This window comes from Syngnathus typhle, linkage group LG12, assembly GCF_033458585.1.
Source record: "Syngnathus typhle isolate RoL2023-S1 ecotype Sweden linkage group LG12, RoL_Styp_1.0, whole genome shotgun sequence".
Taxonomy (NCBI): Eukaryota; Metazoa; Chordata; class Actinopteri; order Syngnathiformes; family Syngnathidae; genus Syngnathus; species Syngnathus typhle.
The window spans coordinates 12,441,175-12,455,875 of record NC_083749.1 but is presented as its reverse complement, the minus strand read 5'-3'; the positions used below and the strand labels follow the sequence as shown (position 1 = coordinate 12,455,875).

The window sequence follows — 14,701 nt, the reverse complement described above, 5'->3', positions numbered from 1 at the left end:
TGTTTCGGATTTGTGTAGGGTACATTGTGACAGCAAACGAGCAGGTGATCGAGCAAGCGTCTGATACGAGAGCATTGCGTTCGTATGGAGCGTGTTTGAAGTGAACAGCAGAGACGAAAGGAACAAGGCAAAGTGTTGTGAAATAAAATATTACCTGTAATACGGATTTTGTTATTTGCTGATTGAAACTGCTAATTAAGCTGTGAATTGAAACTAATAGGAAGAAAACAACTCTCACTGGCGGCTCGGTGGTGCAATGGGTAGCACGTCCGCCTCACAGTCAGGAGGGTGCGGGTTCGATTCCACCTCCGGCCCCCCCTGTGTGGAGTTTGCATGTTCTCCCCGGGCCCGCGTGGGTTTTCTCCGGGCACTCCGGTTTCCTCCCACGTCCCAAACACATGCATGGTAGGCCGATTGAAGACTCCAAATTGTCCCTAGGTGTGAGTGCGAGTGTGAATGGTTGTTTGTCTCCGTGTGCCCTGCGATCGGCTGGCAACCGGTTCAGGGTGTCCCCCGCCTACTGCCCGATGACGGCTGGGATAGGCTCCAGCACTCCCACGACCCCCGTGGGGACTAAGCGGTTCAGAAAATGGATGGATGGATGGACAACTCTCACTCTTTATATAGCTGACGTGTCTTGCGCATCCGTTCTGCGCATCGGATCTATAATGCGCATGCGCAGTGATACTGCCTCCGTATGACGTCCGGTCCGCGATGGAGATTAAAAAACAAACAATATTTGACAATAACACACCATCAAGGATTGCACCATCGCATCAAACAATGTGTCGTCAATTATGAATTTTACTGACTAAGTGTGTTGGGCAGGATGGCTGAATGCGATGCGCAATTGACAACAAACAAGAAGAAAGGTGATTTCAAGTTTTATTTCGAGGGAGATTTGTCATGTCTCGTCCCCAGTTTTGCTATGTGTCTAGGTTAATAATAATAATAATAATAAATTATATTTATAACGCACTTTACATTTGGGGGAATCTCAAAGTGCTACATGGCAGATAAAAAAAACAAGAAAAACAAAACAAGGACAAGTTTAGAACAACTGGACGACAACCAAGATATGAGAGAAATTACGGAAATGCTAAGGTAAAGAGGTGAGTTTTAAGTCCAGTTTTGAAAGAGTCAGTGGATTGGGGTGCTCTTAGGTGGTCGGGGAGGGAGTTCCACAGTGTAGGGGCTGTATGGCAGAAGGCCCGGTCGCCCATGGTGCGCAGCTTGGTTTTAGGAACGTGGAGAAGGTGTGAATTGGATGAGCGGAGGCTTCGGGTGGCAGGTTTTGGGGCAAGGAGTTCTTTGAGGTATGGGGGAGCATGTCCAAGGATACAATGGTGAGTGAGGAGGGCGATCTTATAATCAATTCGGAATTTGATGGGGAGCCAGTGCAGAGAACGGAGGATGGGTGTGATGTGATTGCTTTTCCGCAGCCCCATCAGGATCCTAGCAGCGCTGTTTTGAATGTACTGAAGCCTCTGGAGGCTCTTGCTAGGGATCCCGATGAGGAGTGCGTTACAATAGTCCATCCTTGAGGAGACAAAGGCGTGGACAAGTTTCTCAGCATCCGTCAGGGTAAGTGTGGGGCGGAGTTTGGAGATATTTCTGAGGTGGAAGAAGGAGGTTTTGCAGATGTGTTTTATGTGTGACTCAAGGTTGAGTTGAGGGTCCAGTTTCACACCCAGGTTGGTGACAGTGGCTGAGAGGGGAATAGTGAGACCGGCGAATAAGATGCTTGTTATTGGGCAGGTATGGATCTGATGGGGAGTGCCAATTAACATGGCTTGGGTTTTGTCACTGTTAACTTGCAGGAAGCTGAGATTCATCCACGCCTTTATCTCCTCCAGACACAGGGAGAGGATGGATGAGGGAGATGGAGAAGGCTGGGTTATGGAGGGCGGGGGGTCAAGTTTGAGGTATAGCTGGGTGTCGTCCGCATAAGAATGAAATGAGATGCCGAACTTCCTGATTATATTGCCGAGGGGTAGTATGTAGAGAGTGAAGAGGGTAGGTTGCCATAGTTTCAATTCGCGTCGCCCCTCCCTTCCTGTGTCACCTCAATCAATGTAACGTGTTTTGTATTTTAGTCCTGTCTGCCCCTCGCTCACCGTCGGATCATTGCATGTGTTACTGTCATGATGTCTGTTTGGTTTCTGTTCCTGTCTTTGGTAATGTCACCCTGTCTTTTTGTTCCACGTCTTTGTCGGCCAGTCCTGTTGTTGGTTTTGTTGTACCATGATTTTCTTAAAAAAACAAAAAAAAGAAAAAAAAATTTACCCATGCATAATGCGCACCCGATATTTTAGGACAATAAATTAGTTAAATTTCGCGCATTATACACGGAAAAAATATATATAAGTATATATACACACAGTGGAGCCTCGGTTTTCGACCACAATCCGTTCCAGAAAGCTGTTCGAGGTGGATTTTTTGCATTCAGATTCCTGTTTTCCCATTACAAATAATGGAAAAAAATGTAATCCGTTCCAAACAAACAAAAAAACGCCTTTTTTAAGCATTTTTTCATTTGCACATTTTTGTCCAATCGCGCAACTGCAGCGCACTCCCGAACGCCTAACCATAGCGCGTCGCCGACCGCGCAACTGCACCGCGTTGGTCGCATAATTGTGACAGAGCCGTCGCTGAAATTTAAAAAGTATTTTTAAAGTCCTGATGTACTTTCTAAAATTTAAGTGGACATCAGTGCGCAGGGAGTTTAACTTTGTCCGATCGCGCAACTGCAGCGCATCGGCGAACGTGCAACCGTAACTAGCCGCCGACCGTGCAACTGCACCGCACTGGTCGCAATATTGTGACAGAGCGGTCGCTAAAATTTAGAAAATATTTTTAAAGTTCTAATGGACTTTCCAAAATTTAAGAGGACCGCGCAGGGAGCCTAATTTGGTCCGATCGTGCAACTGCAGCGCACAGGGCGCTCAGTGTCGCATTGCTTTAGGAGAGTCTTTGTGTTTTAGGATGGCTTTACTGCTCCCACTTACTTCCTTTGGAGGCATGATTAGAGTTGATGCAATTCTCAGAGTAACGAGAACGTAATAGCGAACGAATGGAGTCAGTTGGCATGCGGGATGTTCGAAAACCGAGGCTCCTCTGTGTGTATATATGTATATATATATATATACACATGTATACACACAAACGATGGGTATGCTAACGTGACATAAACACAAAGGAAGGGCTGAGAACGGGCCTGACGTAACTCAGTGTTATTCAAATAACTATTACCGGTTTTTCCCATGTATAATGCGCGAAATTTAACTAATTTATTGTTCTAAAATCTTGGGTGCGTATTATACATGGGTACAACAATTTTTGACGAAAATCTCCCTCGAAAAAAAACTTGAAATCATCTTCGTTTGTTGTCAATCACGCAGCGCATTCAGCCTTCCTGCCCAACACAGTCAGTAAAATTCATAATTGACGACACATCGTTTGATGGTGTGTTATTGTCAAATATTGTTTGTTTTATATATCATACGGATATCATACGGAGGCCGCCATGACAGTATGCACAGAACGGACTCGCAAGACACGTCAATCGCGCATTGCACTCAGCCATCCTGCCCAACACAGTCAGTAAAAGTCATAATTGACGACACATCGTTTGATGGGATGATGCAATCCTTGATGGTGTGTTATTGTCAAATATTGTTTGTTTTTTAATCTCCATCGCAGACCCCATATATCATATGGAGGCCGCCATTACAGTATGCGCAAAACGGATGCGCAAGACACGCCAGCTATATAAAGAGCGAGAGTTCAGTTTTCTTCCTATTAGTTTCAATTCACAGTTTAATTACCAGTTTCAATCAGAAAATAACAAAATGTGTATTACAGGTAATATTTTATTTCACAACACTTTGCCTTGTTCCTTTCTTCTCTGCTGTTCACTTCAAACACGCTCCATAAGAACACAATGCTCTCGTATCAGACTTTTGCTCGATCACCTGCTCGTTTGCTGTCACAATGTACCTGACACAAATCCGAAACATTTGTTGCGGCTCCGAGTCACGACGAGGGGCAAGTTTTGGTTTCCAAGGGTGTTTTAATTCCTCTTCAACTTCTCTCCCATACAGAGCCGCCTTTTTCACATGTCCGTGCGTCACTTTCCTCATTTTCCATTTTAACCTAACTAATCGCGGTGGTGTCTTTCTGGGCAATCGGAGAAATCAACGCCAACAAAGAAAATACATCCAGCCTAGTTAAGAAATCACCAGAAAGATTACCATGACAATTGTGAATAATAATAAATAATTATTATATATATTATATCCATATATTATTATAATAATAAATAATTGTGATAAATAACTGGAACATCACTCAAATATTGGTGATTCCGTTGAGAGTCTCACATATTTCTTCGCTATCGAGTTTGCTACTGCATGCGCAGTGATACTGACCGGCAGAATAACATCCGGTTTTCCCAAAGATGACAATTACGGACTTAAGTAACCCGGCCGGGTCATACCAAAGACCAGGGCTGTGGACTCGGTTCGGACTCGGGGACTCGGACTCGGTCGGACTCTGTCATTTTTGCCGGACTCGGACTCGGTGCTGATTTTGACCGAGTCCACCGAGTCCGACAGTAAAAAAAAAGAGGCAAGACACATCCAGATTGTGTCAGGTTACAGTCAGCGCGGTAGGAGTTGGAAGAAGCAGTAAAAACTCCACCAAACTCGTCGTAATGACCCGTGATATATGTTCTATCCTTACTATTTTCCAGGTTCTTAGATAGCAAGAATAGGTCGGACAACGACGTGAATGATAACTGCTTTATTCCTTACTCACAGTGCGTTCACAGGGCGTACCACAACAACACAGAATGCCCATCCCACTTCCGGGGTTTTTCTACTACGGAATTTAAGTTAGCCCAAAATACACAACATCTCTTCCCCTCTTACAATGAACGTGCTATATGCATGAACAACATAGTCTTATGCACCTATAACTTGACATCTTCAAGATCTATCAATAACTACCATTAAACAATTATCATATATGGTCCAGACAATTATGACAATAATATTCCCATGAAACCTTAACTTTGGGTGAGGGTGGACTACCTCGAATTATACCGAATTATAGCGAAAAACCGATGTCGTACGGCGTCGTACGGCGTCAGCACTATGTTGGTTTCAATAAAAACATGAAGAACTCACGTTTGCATCAGTCAGTTTTAATTTTTATAAAGGATTATTCTCATTTGATGTCTTTAAATTCATCCGCGTTCTGCCATTGAAGCGGGGACGCTTCAGGACGTAGCAGTCCGAGCTCCTTTGATGTTCCCGCATCAAAGTCCAGAACTCGACAAAACTCGCTTTGGCCGATGTCAAGCAGAACCTGCCTGCCGTACTTGTAGCACGACTCAGTACGACGAGACGAACAAAAAAAACTGCCGGACAAACACTCATTAGACGGACAAAACACCGTTTGGGCAGGACAGAGAGAGGTCGCTGCGTATGCACGCGCCGCCATCTTGAATATTGATAAAGATTAGATAAATGTCTGAGCTATAATAGTGTAATTAATGATTAAAACTTGAAAGTATCTGTTTATTGTATTCGTTTATATGTTTAATAAAGACAAAGCCATCACAAAACTGTTGTAATTATTTTGATTTTGATCTAAATTAGCCTTGAATAAAGACTAAGCAGTCACATGAATTAACAGAAAAAATGGACAGCCGGACTCGGACTCATGGTCAAGAGGCCGGACTCGGACTCGGTGCAAAAATCCGACCGAGTCCACAGCCCTGCCAAAGACTATAAAAATGGGACCCATTGCCTCCCTGCTTGGCACTCAGCATTAAGGGTTGGAATTGGGGGGTTAGATCACCAAATGATTCCCGAGCGCGGCGCCGCTGCTGCTCACTGCTCCCCTCTCCCCCAGGGGATGGATCAAAATCACATGGGGATGGGTCAAATGCAGAGGGCAAATTTCACCACCGTGTGACGATCATTGGGACTTTAAATAAAACAAAAAATTTAAAAAAAAGAAAAAAAAAAGTCAAAATTTGGGTGCGTATTATACATGGGGTTGTTCCCAAAGATGATATTTTTTCTGAAATAATTTTACGTTTACGGATTTAAGTAGGAGTCAAAATTTGGGTGCGTATTATACATGGGTAAAGGCTTTTTTCCAGCATCGACATGCCATTTTTAGGGTGCGTATTATACAGGGGGGCGCATTATACATGGAAAAACACGGTACATAAATAACATGTTTATAAAATCACTCCAAATCATTAAATCCATCGATTGTCCTTTATGTCAACAATGCCGACCGGGTGCGCGCTGCTGACGGCGGTTGCACTTCAAATTATTCCACAAGCCCATATAACGATATATATATATATATATATATATATGAGAATTATATATCAAATAACTATTATATCAGCAATAATATTACCAAACCATCTGTGTCACTCCAAATCATGAAATCCATTGATCAAATTCCTCGTCCTTTGCCTGCGCCCTGACATGAGCCTCGTCGTTATTTCACAGATCTAGTATATAACTATATTGTAGCATTAACAAAGTGCAAGGAAAGACGTGGGTTTGGTAAACGGCTCTTTATTTAACAGAACAAGAGTTCAACGAGCCAACAACTACTGAACTGTAACGATGAAAACATATACAGTGCCTTGCGAAAGTATTCGGCCCCCTGGAACCTTTCAACATTTCGCCACATTTCAGGCTTCAAACATAAAGATATAAAATTGTAATTTTTTGTCAAGAATCAACAACAAGTGGGACACAATCGTGAAGTGGAACAAGATGATTTAAACTTTTTTAACAAATAAAAAACTGAAAATTATTCGGCCCCTTTACTTTCAGTGCAGCAAACTCACTCCAGAAGTTCAGTGAGGATCTTTGAATGATCCAATGTCGTCCTAAATGACTGTCTCCGTATAAATGGACCTGCTCTTTGATAGTCTCAAGGTTCTGTTTAAAGCGCAGAGAGAACCATGAAGACAAAGGAACACACCAGGCAGGTCCGAGATACTGTTGTGGAGACGTTTAAAGCTGGATTTGGATACAAAAAGATTTCCCAAGCTTTAAACATCTCAAGGAGCACTGTGCAAGCAATTATATGTATTGAAATGGGAAGAGTATCAGACCACTGCAAATCTACCAAGACCCGGGCGTCCCTCCAAACTTTCATCTCAAACAAGGAGAAGACTGATCAGAGATGCAGCCAAGAGGCCCATGATCACTCTGGATGAACTGCAGATAACTACAGCTGAGGTGGGATAGTCTGTCCATAGGACAACAATCAGTCGTGCACTGCACAAATCTGGCCTTTATGGAAGAGTGGCAAGAAGAAAGCCATTTCTCAAAGATATCCATAAAAAGTCTCGTTTAAAGTTTGCCACAAGCCACCTGGGAGACACCAAACATGTGGAAGAAGGTGCTCTGGTCAGATGAAACCAAAATCGGACTTTTTGGCCACAATGCAAAATGATATGTTTGGCGTAAAAGCAACACAGCTCATCACCCTGAACACACCATCCCCACTGTCAAACATGGTGGTGGCAGCATCATGGTTTGGGCCTGCTTTTCTTCAGCAGGGACAGGGAAGATGGCTAAAATTGATGGGAAGATGGATGGAGCCAAATACAGGACCATTCTGGAAGAAATCCTGTTGGAGTCTGCAAAAGACCTGAGACTGGGACGGAGATTTATCTTCCAACAGGACAATGATCCAAAACATAAAGCCAAATCTACAATGGAATCGAGAATCTGTGGAAAGAGCTGAAGACTGCTGTTCACAAACGCTCTCCATCCAACCTCACTGAGCTCGAGCTGTTTTGCAAGGAAGAACGGGCAAGAATTCCAGTCTCTCGATGTGCAAAACTCATAGAGACATACCCCAAGCAACTTGCAGCTGTAATTGCAGCAAAAGGTGGCGCTACAAAGTATTAGCGCAAGGGGGCCGAATAATATTGCACGCCCCACTTCAGTTTTTTATTTGTTAAAAAGGTTTAAATTATCCAATCAATTTCGTTCCACTTCACGATTGTGTCCCACTTGTTGTTGATTCTTGACAAAAAAAATAAAAATAAAATACATTTTTTATATATAAAACAATAAACTTTTATATCTTTATGTTTGAAGCCTGAAACGTCGTGAAATGTTGAAAGGTTCAAGGGGGCCGAATACTTTCGCAAGGCACTGTATAGATATGTGGCTATATAGTGGCTCGGTGGGGCACTGGGTAGCACGTCCGCGTCACAGTTAGGGGGGTGCAGGTTCGATTTCACCTCCGGCCCTCCCTGTGTGGAGTTTGCATGTTCTCCCGCATGTCCGTGTGGGTTTTCTCCGGGCACTTCGGTTTCCTCCCACATCCCAAAAACATGCTTGGTAGGCCGATTGAAGACTCTAAATTGTCCCTAGGTGTGAGTGCGACTACGAATGGTTGTTCGTCTCTGTGTGCCCTGCGATTGGCTGGCAACCGGTTCAGGGTGTCCCCCACCCACTGTAATGTGTGCCGTTTACTAGTGTTGTGTGACGTCAGAAGTTGAGCGTTGACTTACGTGCCGTATTTCTGTTGCAGAACCACACGCACACACACACATCAAACACCCCACACACCCTTCACACGCTTCATACAATCACACACACAAGAATCACATTCACACACCCAAAGACTCACCCGTGTACACTCCACACACCTTCTCTCACATCCTTACAACCAAACATGTGCCTACAACCTTTTGCCAGTTTGCCTGTATGCCTCTATGAGCCACAGTGCCTGTTACTTTTTGCCAATAATTCAGTAAAGCAATCAAAACTGAACCATGTCTTCCCTCCTGTGTTCTGACCAACACCCGGGGCCGAAAAGAGCATAACCATCCGAGCCAACCCCCTATACAGTCCTCAGGCTCCCCAACAATAGCGATAGCAATTTGCATTATTTATTAAAATATAAAAAAACATAATTTAGTGTTAAAAAAGTATTTTTTCAAACTTGAGTCTTGAAAAAGAGGGGTCGTCTTACAAGCAGCGTCGTCTTATATTCGGGCCAATACGGTACTGTTCTGCCCTCTGTATGTTTTGTTTTGAAATATCGTCATTTTCTGTTTGCTAGTCTAGAGCGCCTGTGGACGCCGAGTGAAATTCTAAGCTAATTATTATATACCGTTTTTTTCCATGTATAACGTGCCCCCATGTATAATACGCACCCTAAAAATGGCATGTCGATGCTGGAAAAAAGCCTGTACCCATGTATAATACGCACCCAAATTTTGAGTCCTACTTAAGTCCGTAAACGTAAAATTATTTCAGAAAAAAGATCATCTTTGGGAACAACTGGATGTTATTCTGCCGGTCAGTATCACTGCGCATGCGCTAGCAAACTCGATAGCGGAGAAATGTTTCGGATTTGTGTAGGGTTCATTGTGACAGCAAACGAGCAGGTGATCGAGCAAGCTTGTGATACGAGAGCATTGTGTTTGTATGGAGCGTGTTTGAAGTGAACAGCAGAGACGAAAGGAACAAGGCAAAGTGTTGTGAAATAAAATATTACCTGTAATACGCATTTAGGTTTAGAACTGAACTCTCGCTCTTTAGTATATAGCTGACGTGTCTTGCGCATCCGTTCTGCACATCTGTCATGGCGGCCTCCGTAAGATATCCGGTTTGCGATGGAAATTAAAAAACAAACAATATTTGACAATAACACACCATCAAGAATTGCACCATCGCATCAAACGATGTGTCGTCAAATATGAATTTTATTAACTAAGTGTGTTGGGCAGGATGGCTGAATGCGATGCGCGATTGACGTGTCTTGCGCATCCGTTCTGCGCATACTGTCATGGCGGCCTCCGTATGATATCCGTATGATATATAAAACAAACAATATTTGACAATAACACACCATCAAACAATGTGTCGTCAATTATGAATTGCAATGATTAAATTGATTAAAAATGGTAAAAATGTTCATTTCTTTACAAACAAAAATACAGACAAAACAGACAAAAATACAGACAAAAATTGAGCTTTTTGGAAAAAAGGAGTTTACAGGAAAAAAATCAAGGCCTTCAAAGAAATGAACACGGTCTCTACAGTCAAACATGGCGGAGGTTCCCTGATGTTTTGGGGTTGCTTTGCTTCCTCTGGCACTGGACTGGTTGACTGTGTGCATTGAGAAGCCTAAAGACTACCAACAAATTTTGCAGCGTAATGTCTCAGTGTGAGAAAGCTGGGTCTCCCAAAGAGGTAATGGACAATGACACACTTCAAAAAGCACTAGGAATTGGTTTGAGAGAAAGCACTGGAGACTTCTAAAGTGGCCAGCAATGAGTCCAGACCTGAATCCTGAAGAGCACTTGTGGAGAGATCTCAAAATGGCAGTTTGGAGAAAGCACCCTTCAAATCTCAGGGACCTGGAGCAGTTTGCCAAAGAAGAATGGTATAAAATTCCAGCAGAGCATTGTAATAAACTCATTGATGGTTAACGGAAGCAGTTATTCGCAGTTATTTTGTCTAATAATCGTAGTCTAATCGGAAGTAAGATGGCGGCGCGTGCACACGCAGCGGCCTCTCTCTGTCCCGAACGGTGTTTTGTTTTGTCGTTTAATGTGGGTTTGTCCGACGGTTTTGTGTGTTCGTCTCGTCGTACCGGGTTGTGCTACAAGTACAGCGGGCTGGTTCTGCTCGACATCGGCGAAAGCGAGTTTTGTGGCGATCTGGACTTTGAAGCGGGGACATTAAAGGTGAACTGGACAGTGCGTAACTGCTGTGCATCTGGAGCGGCTAGCGTGCTATCGGGCGGACCGGGCCATTGTACGAGGGGGAACATCGCGAGGAGGTGGAATGTGCGTCTACATCCGTGACGAATGGTGCCGGGACTCTGTGGTGGGATGCAAGCATTGCTCGCCTCTGGCGAAGTTTGTGATCTCCAGGCTGTTGGGGTCCTGAACTCTCTCCCCCGTTGTTTACTTGTATGTTACTCGTGTACTGTGTCTCGTCACCGTGGGATGGAGGAAACGTAATTTCGATGTCTTTGTGTGTCTGGGCATGAAGGAATTGACAACAAAGCTGACTCTCCGACTCTCTCTCTCTAAAGGTTATGCTACCAAGTATTAGGCTGAGGGTGCCAATACTTTTGTCTGCCCATTCTTTGAGTTTATTGCAAAATGACAATTGATTTCACTCTTTTTTTTCATTCTCTTTTGTGTTTTTTCATTTCAAGCAAAATAAATGAAGATATTAATACCAAATCATTTGTAATTGCAATAATTTTCTGCATGAAATTGAGCCTTATCTGACATAATTGCCAATAGGGTGCCAACAAGATGGCACCGCGGATGGCCGTCTCGGTGACTCGCTCTCTGCTTCTTTGTGTTATTTTGTGTGTTTTTTTGCGTCTTCTGCTGCCCACCCCAGATCACTTTTACCAGAGAAGAACTGTTAAACATCGGACAGTCTTCACCTGATACTTTCTCTCCGGTTTTCACTGACTCGGTCTGTTTGATGGAGATATTAGCCGGAGCGGGGGCGCTTTACAAGCTAGCATGCCAAAGACGGCAGCGTGGCAAGCGCGCCGGAGCCCTCGTGAAGTCGAGGCAGAGAGGGTCCCGTGCTCCCCTACCATCAATTCATCTGATGAATATCCACTCTCTGGCTAACAAGATAGACGAACTGCTGCTTCTCATTTCAAGGAACACGGACGTTAGCAGATCCGCCGCCCTGTGCTTTGTCGAAACCCCCCACCACGCCGTAGAGTTAACTGGGTTGCAGCTACTACACGCAGATTGCAGCGCGGAGCTCACGGGAAAAACAAAGGGTCTATGTTTCTATATTAATGAAGGTTGGTGTACTGTCACGGTGTTGAAAGAGTCTCGCAGCCCTCTCCTAGAAACACTTTTCATAAACTACCGGCCGTTTTATTCACCACGTGAGTTCTCCTCGATCATTATGGCGGCTGTTTACATTCCACCACATGCACGTGCGATCGAAGCCACGCAGCTGCTGGCTGACCAGGTAACAGACATGGAGAAAAAATTACCAAACTCACCGATCATTGTTCTGGGTGATTTTAAGAGTGAACCTCGCACACAAACTCCCCAAATACAGACAGCACATAACGTGTCCCACCAGAGGTACACAGACACTGGACCACTGCAACACCGTAATAAAGAACGCATGCCACTCTGTGCCTCGTGCAGCTTTAGGACTCTCGGACCACTGTCTAGTTCATCTGATCCCAACCTACAGGGAAATTTTTAAAACTTGCCTGTGTTGAAGACTGTGAGGAATAACAGTGGAGTCAAAGCAGGACCTCCAGGCTTTGACGATTGGGGTGTTTTTGAAGCTGCAGCTTCAGACCTGCATGAACTCACCGATACTGTGACATCATATATTAGCTTTTGTGAGGACTTGTGTGTGCAGACTAAGACAGCTCAGTGGCCTAGTGGTAGAGTGTCCGTCCTGAGAATGGAAGGTTGTGGGTTCAAAACCCGGCCGGGTCATACCAAAGACTATAAAAATGGGACCCATTGCCTCCCTGCTTGGCACTCAGTATTAAGGGTTGGAATTGGGGGGTTAGCTTACCAAATGATTCCCGAGCGCGGCAGCGCTGCTGCTCACTGCTCCCCTCTCCCCCAGGGGATGGATCAAAATCACACAGGGATGGGTTAAATGCAGAGGACAAATTTCACCACACCCAGATGTGTGTGTGACGATCATTGGGACTTTAACTTAACTTTAACTTCTGCGCGTACAACAACAACAACAACAAACCTTGGTTTACGCCAAACCTCAGGGTGCTGCGCAAAGCCAAGGAGGAGGCCTACAGTAGTGGGGCCCGGGATCTGTTCAGAGAGACCAGGAACACACTGAACCGAGAGATCAGGAAAGTCAAGAGGTGTTATGGGGAGAGCCTGGAGAGACACCTCACTGCCAATCCTGATCCCTCAACAGTGTGGAAAGGCCTGCAGAGCATCACGGGCTTCAAGAAACCAACCCACCGTCATGTAGAGAACCCAAGGCTTCAAAACCAGCTAAACAGGTTTTACTGCAAGTTTGAACGGTCTACTCACACAACAGTGAGCACTCCTGCAGTACAATCAACATACACACCTCCACCCACAACCCCTCTACCTACACCTCCATCGTCGATATCACCCTGTCTCTCTTTCAGAAGCCGCGCCTGCACTCCAGATCTGCGAGGAGGAGGTGTCAGATATTCCGGAGACAAAAGGTCAGGAAGGCACCAGGCCCAGATGGCGCTCCTGCCTCAAAGTCTGTGCTGAACAACTGGTACCCACCTTTGCACGGATCTTCAACCTTTTCCTGGAGCCGTGTGAGGTTCCCTCATGCTTCAAGAGCTCCACCATTGTACCAGTGGCCAAGAAGCCCGCCAGCATAGGTTTGAATGATTACAACCTGTCGCCCTGACATCTGTGGTCATGAAATCCTTTGAGAGGTTGGTGTTGAACCATCTGAAGGACATTACGGGCCCCCTGCTCGACCCCCTACAGTTTGCCTACCGGGCAGACAGGTCGGTGGATGATGCGGTCAACATGGGACTGCACTACATCCTGCAACACCTAGATACCCCAGGGAGGTATGCCAGGATACTGTTTGTGGACTTTAGCTTGGCGTTCAACATCATCACTCCTGACATCCTCCACCAGAAGCTCATCCAGCTCGCGGTGCCTGCCTCCACCTGTAAGTGGATTGCCAGCTTCCTGACCAACAGCATGTGAGTCTGGGGACCATCACATCAGACACCCGGACCACCAACACTGGCGCCCCCCAAGGGTGCGTCCTCTCCCCACTGCTCTTTTCGCTCTACACCAATGATTGCTCCTGAGGCGACTCTTCTGTGAAGCTCCTGAAGTATGCGGACGACACCACTCTTATCGGACTGATCCGGGACGGTGACGAGACTGCGTACAGACAGGAGGTGGAGCGGCTTGTCCACTGATACAGCCAACAGACCGTGGAGATGACAGTGGACTTCAGGAGAGACTGCTCAGGGACTGTGCGGACCAGTTGAGTGGCATGGTCATGTACCTGTTCAACCTGAGCCTGAACTAAGTTCCAGCCCTGTGGAAGACCTGCTGGTCCCCGTACCGAAAGTTGCCGCGCCCCAAGGAGCCTAACCACTTCAGGCCTATTGCCTTGAATTCCCACCTGATGAAGACTTTGGAGAGGATCATCCTGGGTCACCTGCGTTCACTGGTGGGAGCGCAGCTGGACCCCCTGCAGTTTGCTTACCGGCCTGGTGTTGGGGTGGACAATGCAGTTATTTATTTACTGCACAGATCACTGCTTCACCTGGAGGACATCGGGAGCACTAGGAGGATCATGTTATTCGATTTCTCCAGCGCTTTTAACACAATCCAGCCATCACTGCTCAGGGTGAAGATGGAGAAGGCGGGAGTGAACCTACGGCTGGCTGCATGGACTACAGACTTCCTCACCAACAGGAGCAGTATGTGAGGTTACATCGCTGTGAGTCTGACATGGTGCGCTGCAGCACAGGTTTCCCCCAGGGTACGGTGCTCTCTTCTTTTCTTTTCACCCGGTACACTTCGGACTTTACCCACAACATCGCACACTGCCACATCCAGAAGTTCTCGGACGACACGGTCATTGTTGGATATGTTACGGAGGGGAACATCCAGGGATCGGACATTGAGGTAGTGGAG

At 45.5% G+C, this 14,701-nt stretch overlaps 1 protein-coding gene across 9 annotated transcripts in view; it reads right to left on the bottom strand.

The window, feature by feature from the left end:
- mapkap1 (MAPK associated protein 1) overlaps positions 1-14,701 on the bottom strand; it is a 114,671-nt gene that overhangs the window by 34,569 nt on the left and 65,401 nt on the right. For 7 of the 9 annotated variants that reach the window (XM_061293491.1, XM_061293493.1, XM_061293494.1 and 4 more), the window contains one exon: positions 10,352-10,426. The exons of the other annotated variants lie outside the window; for them this stretch is intronic. In XM_061293491.1, the coding sequence (XP_061149475.1) occupies positions 10,352-10,426 (75 nt within the window). The remainder of the gene's footprint in view (positions 1-10,351; positions 10,427-14,701) is intronic. 9 annotated transcript variants of the gene reach the window in all.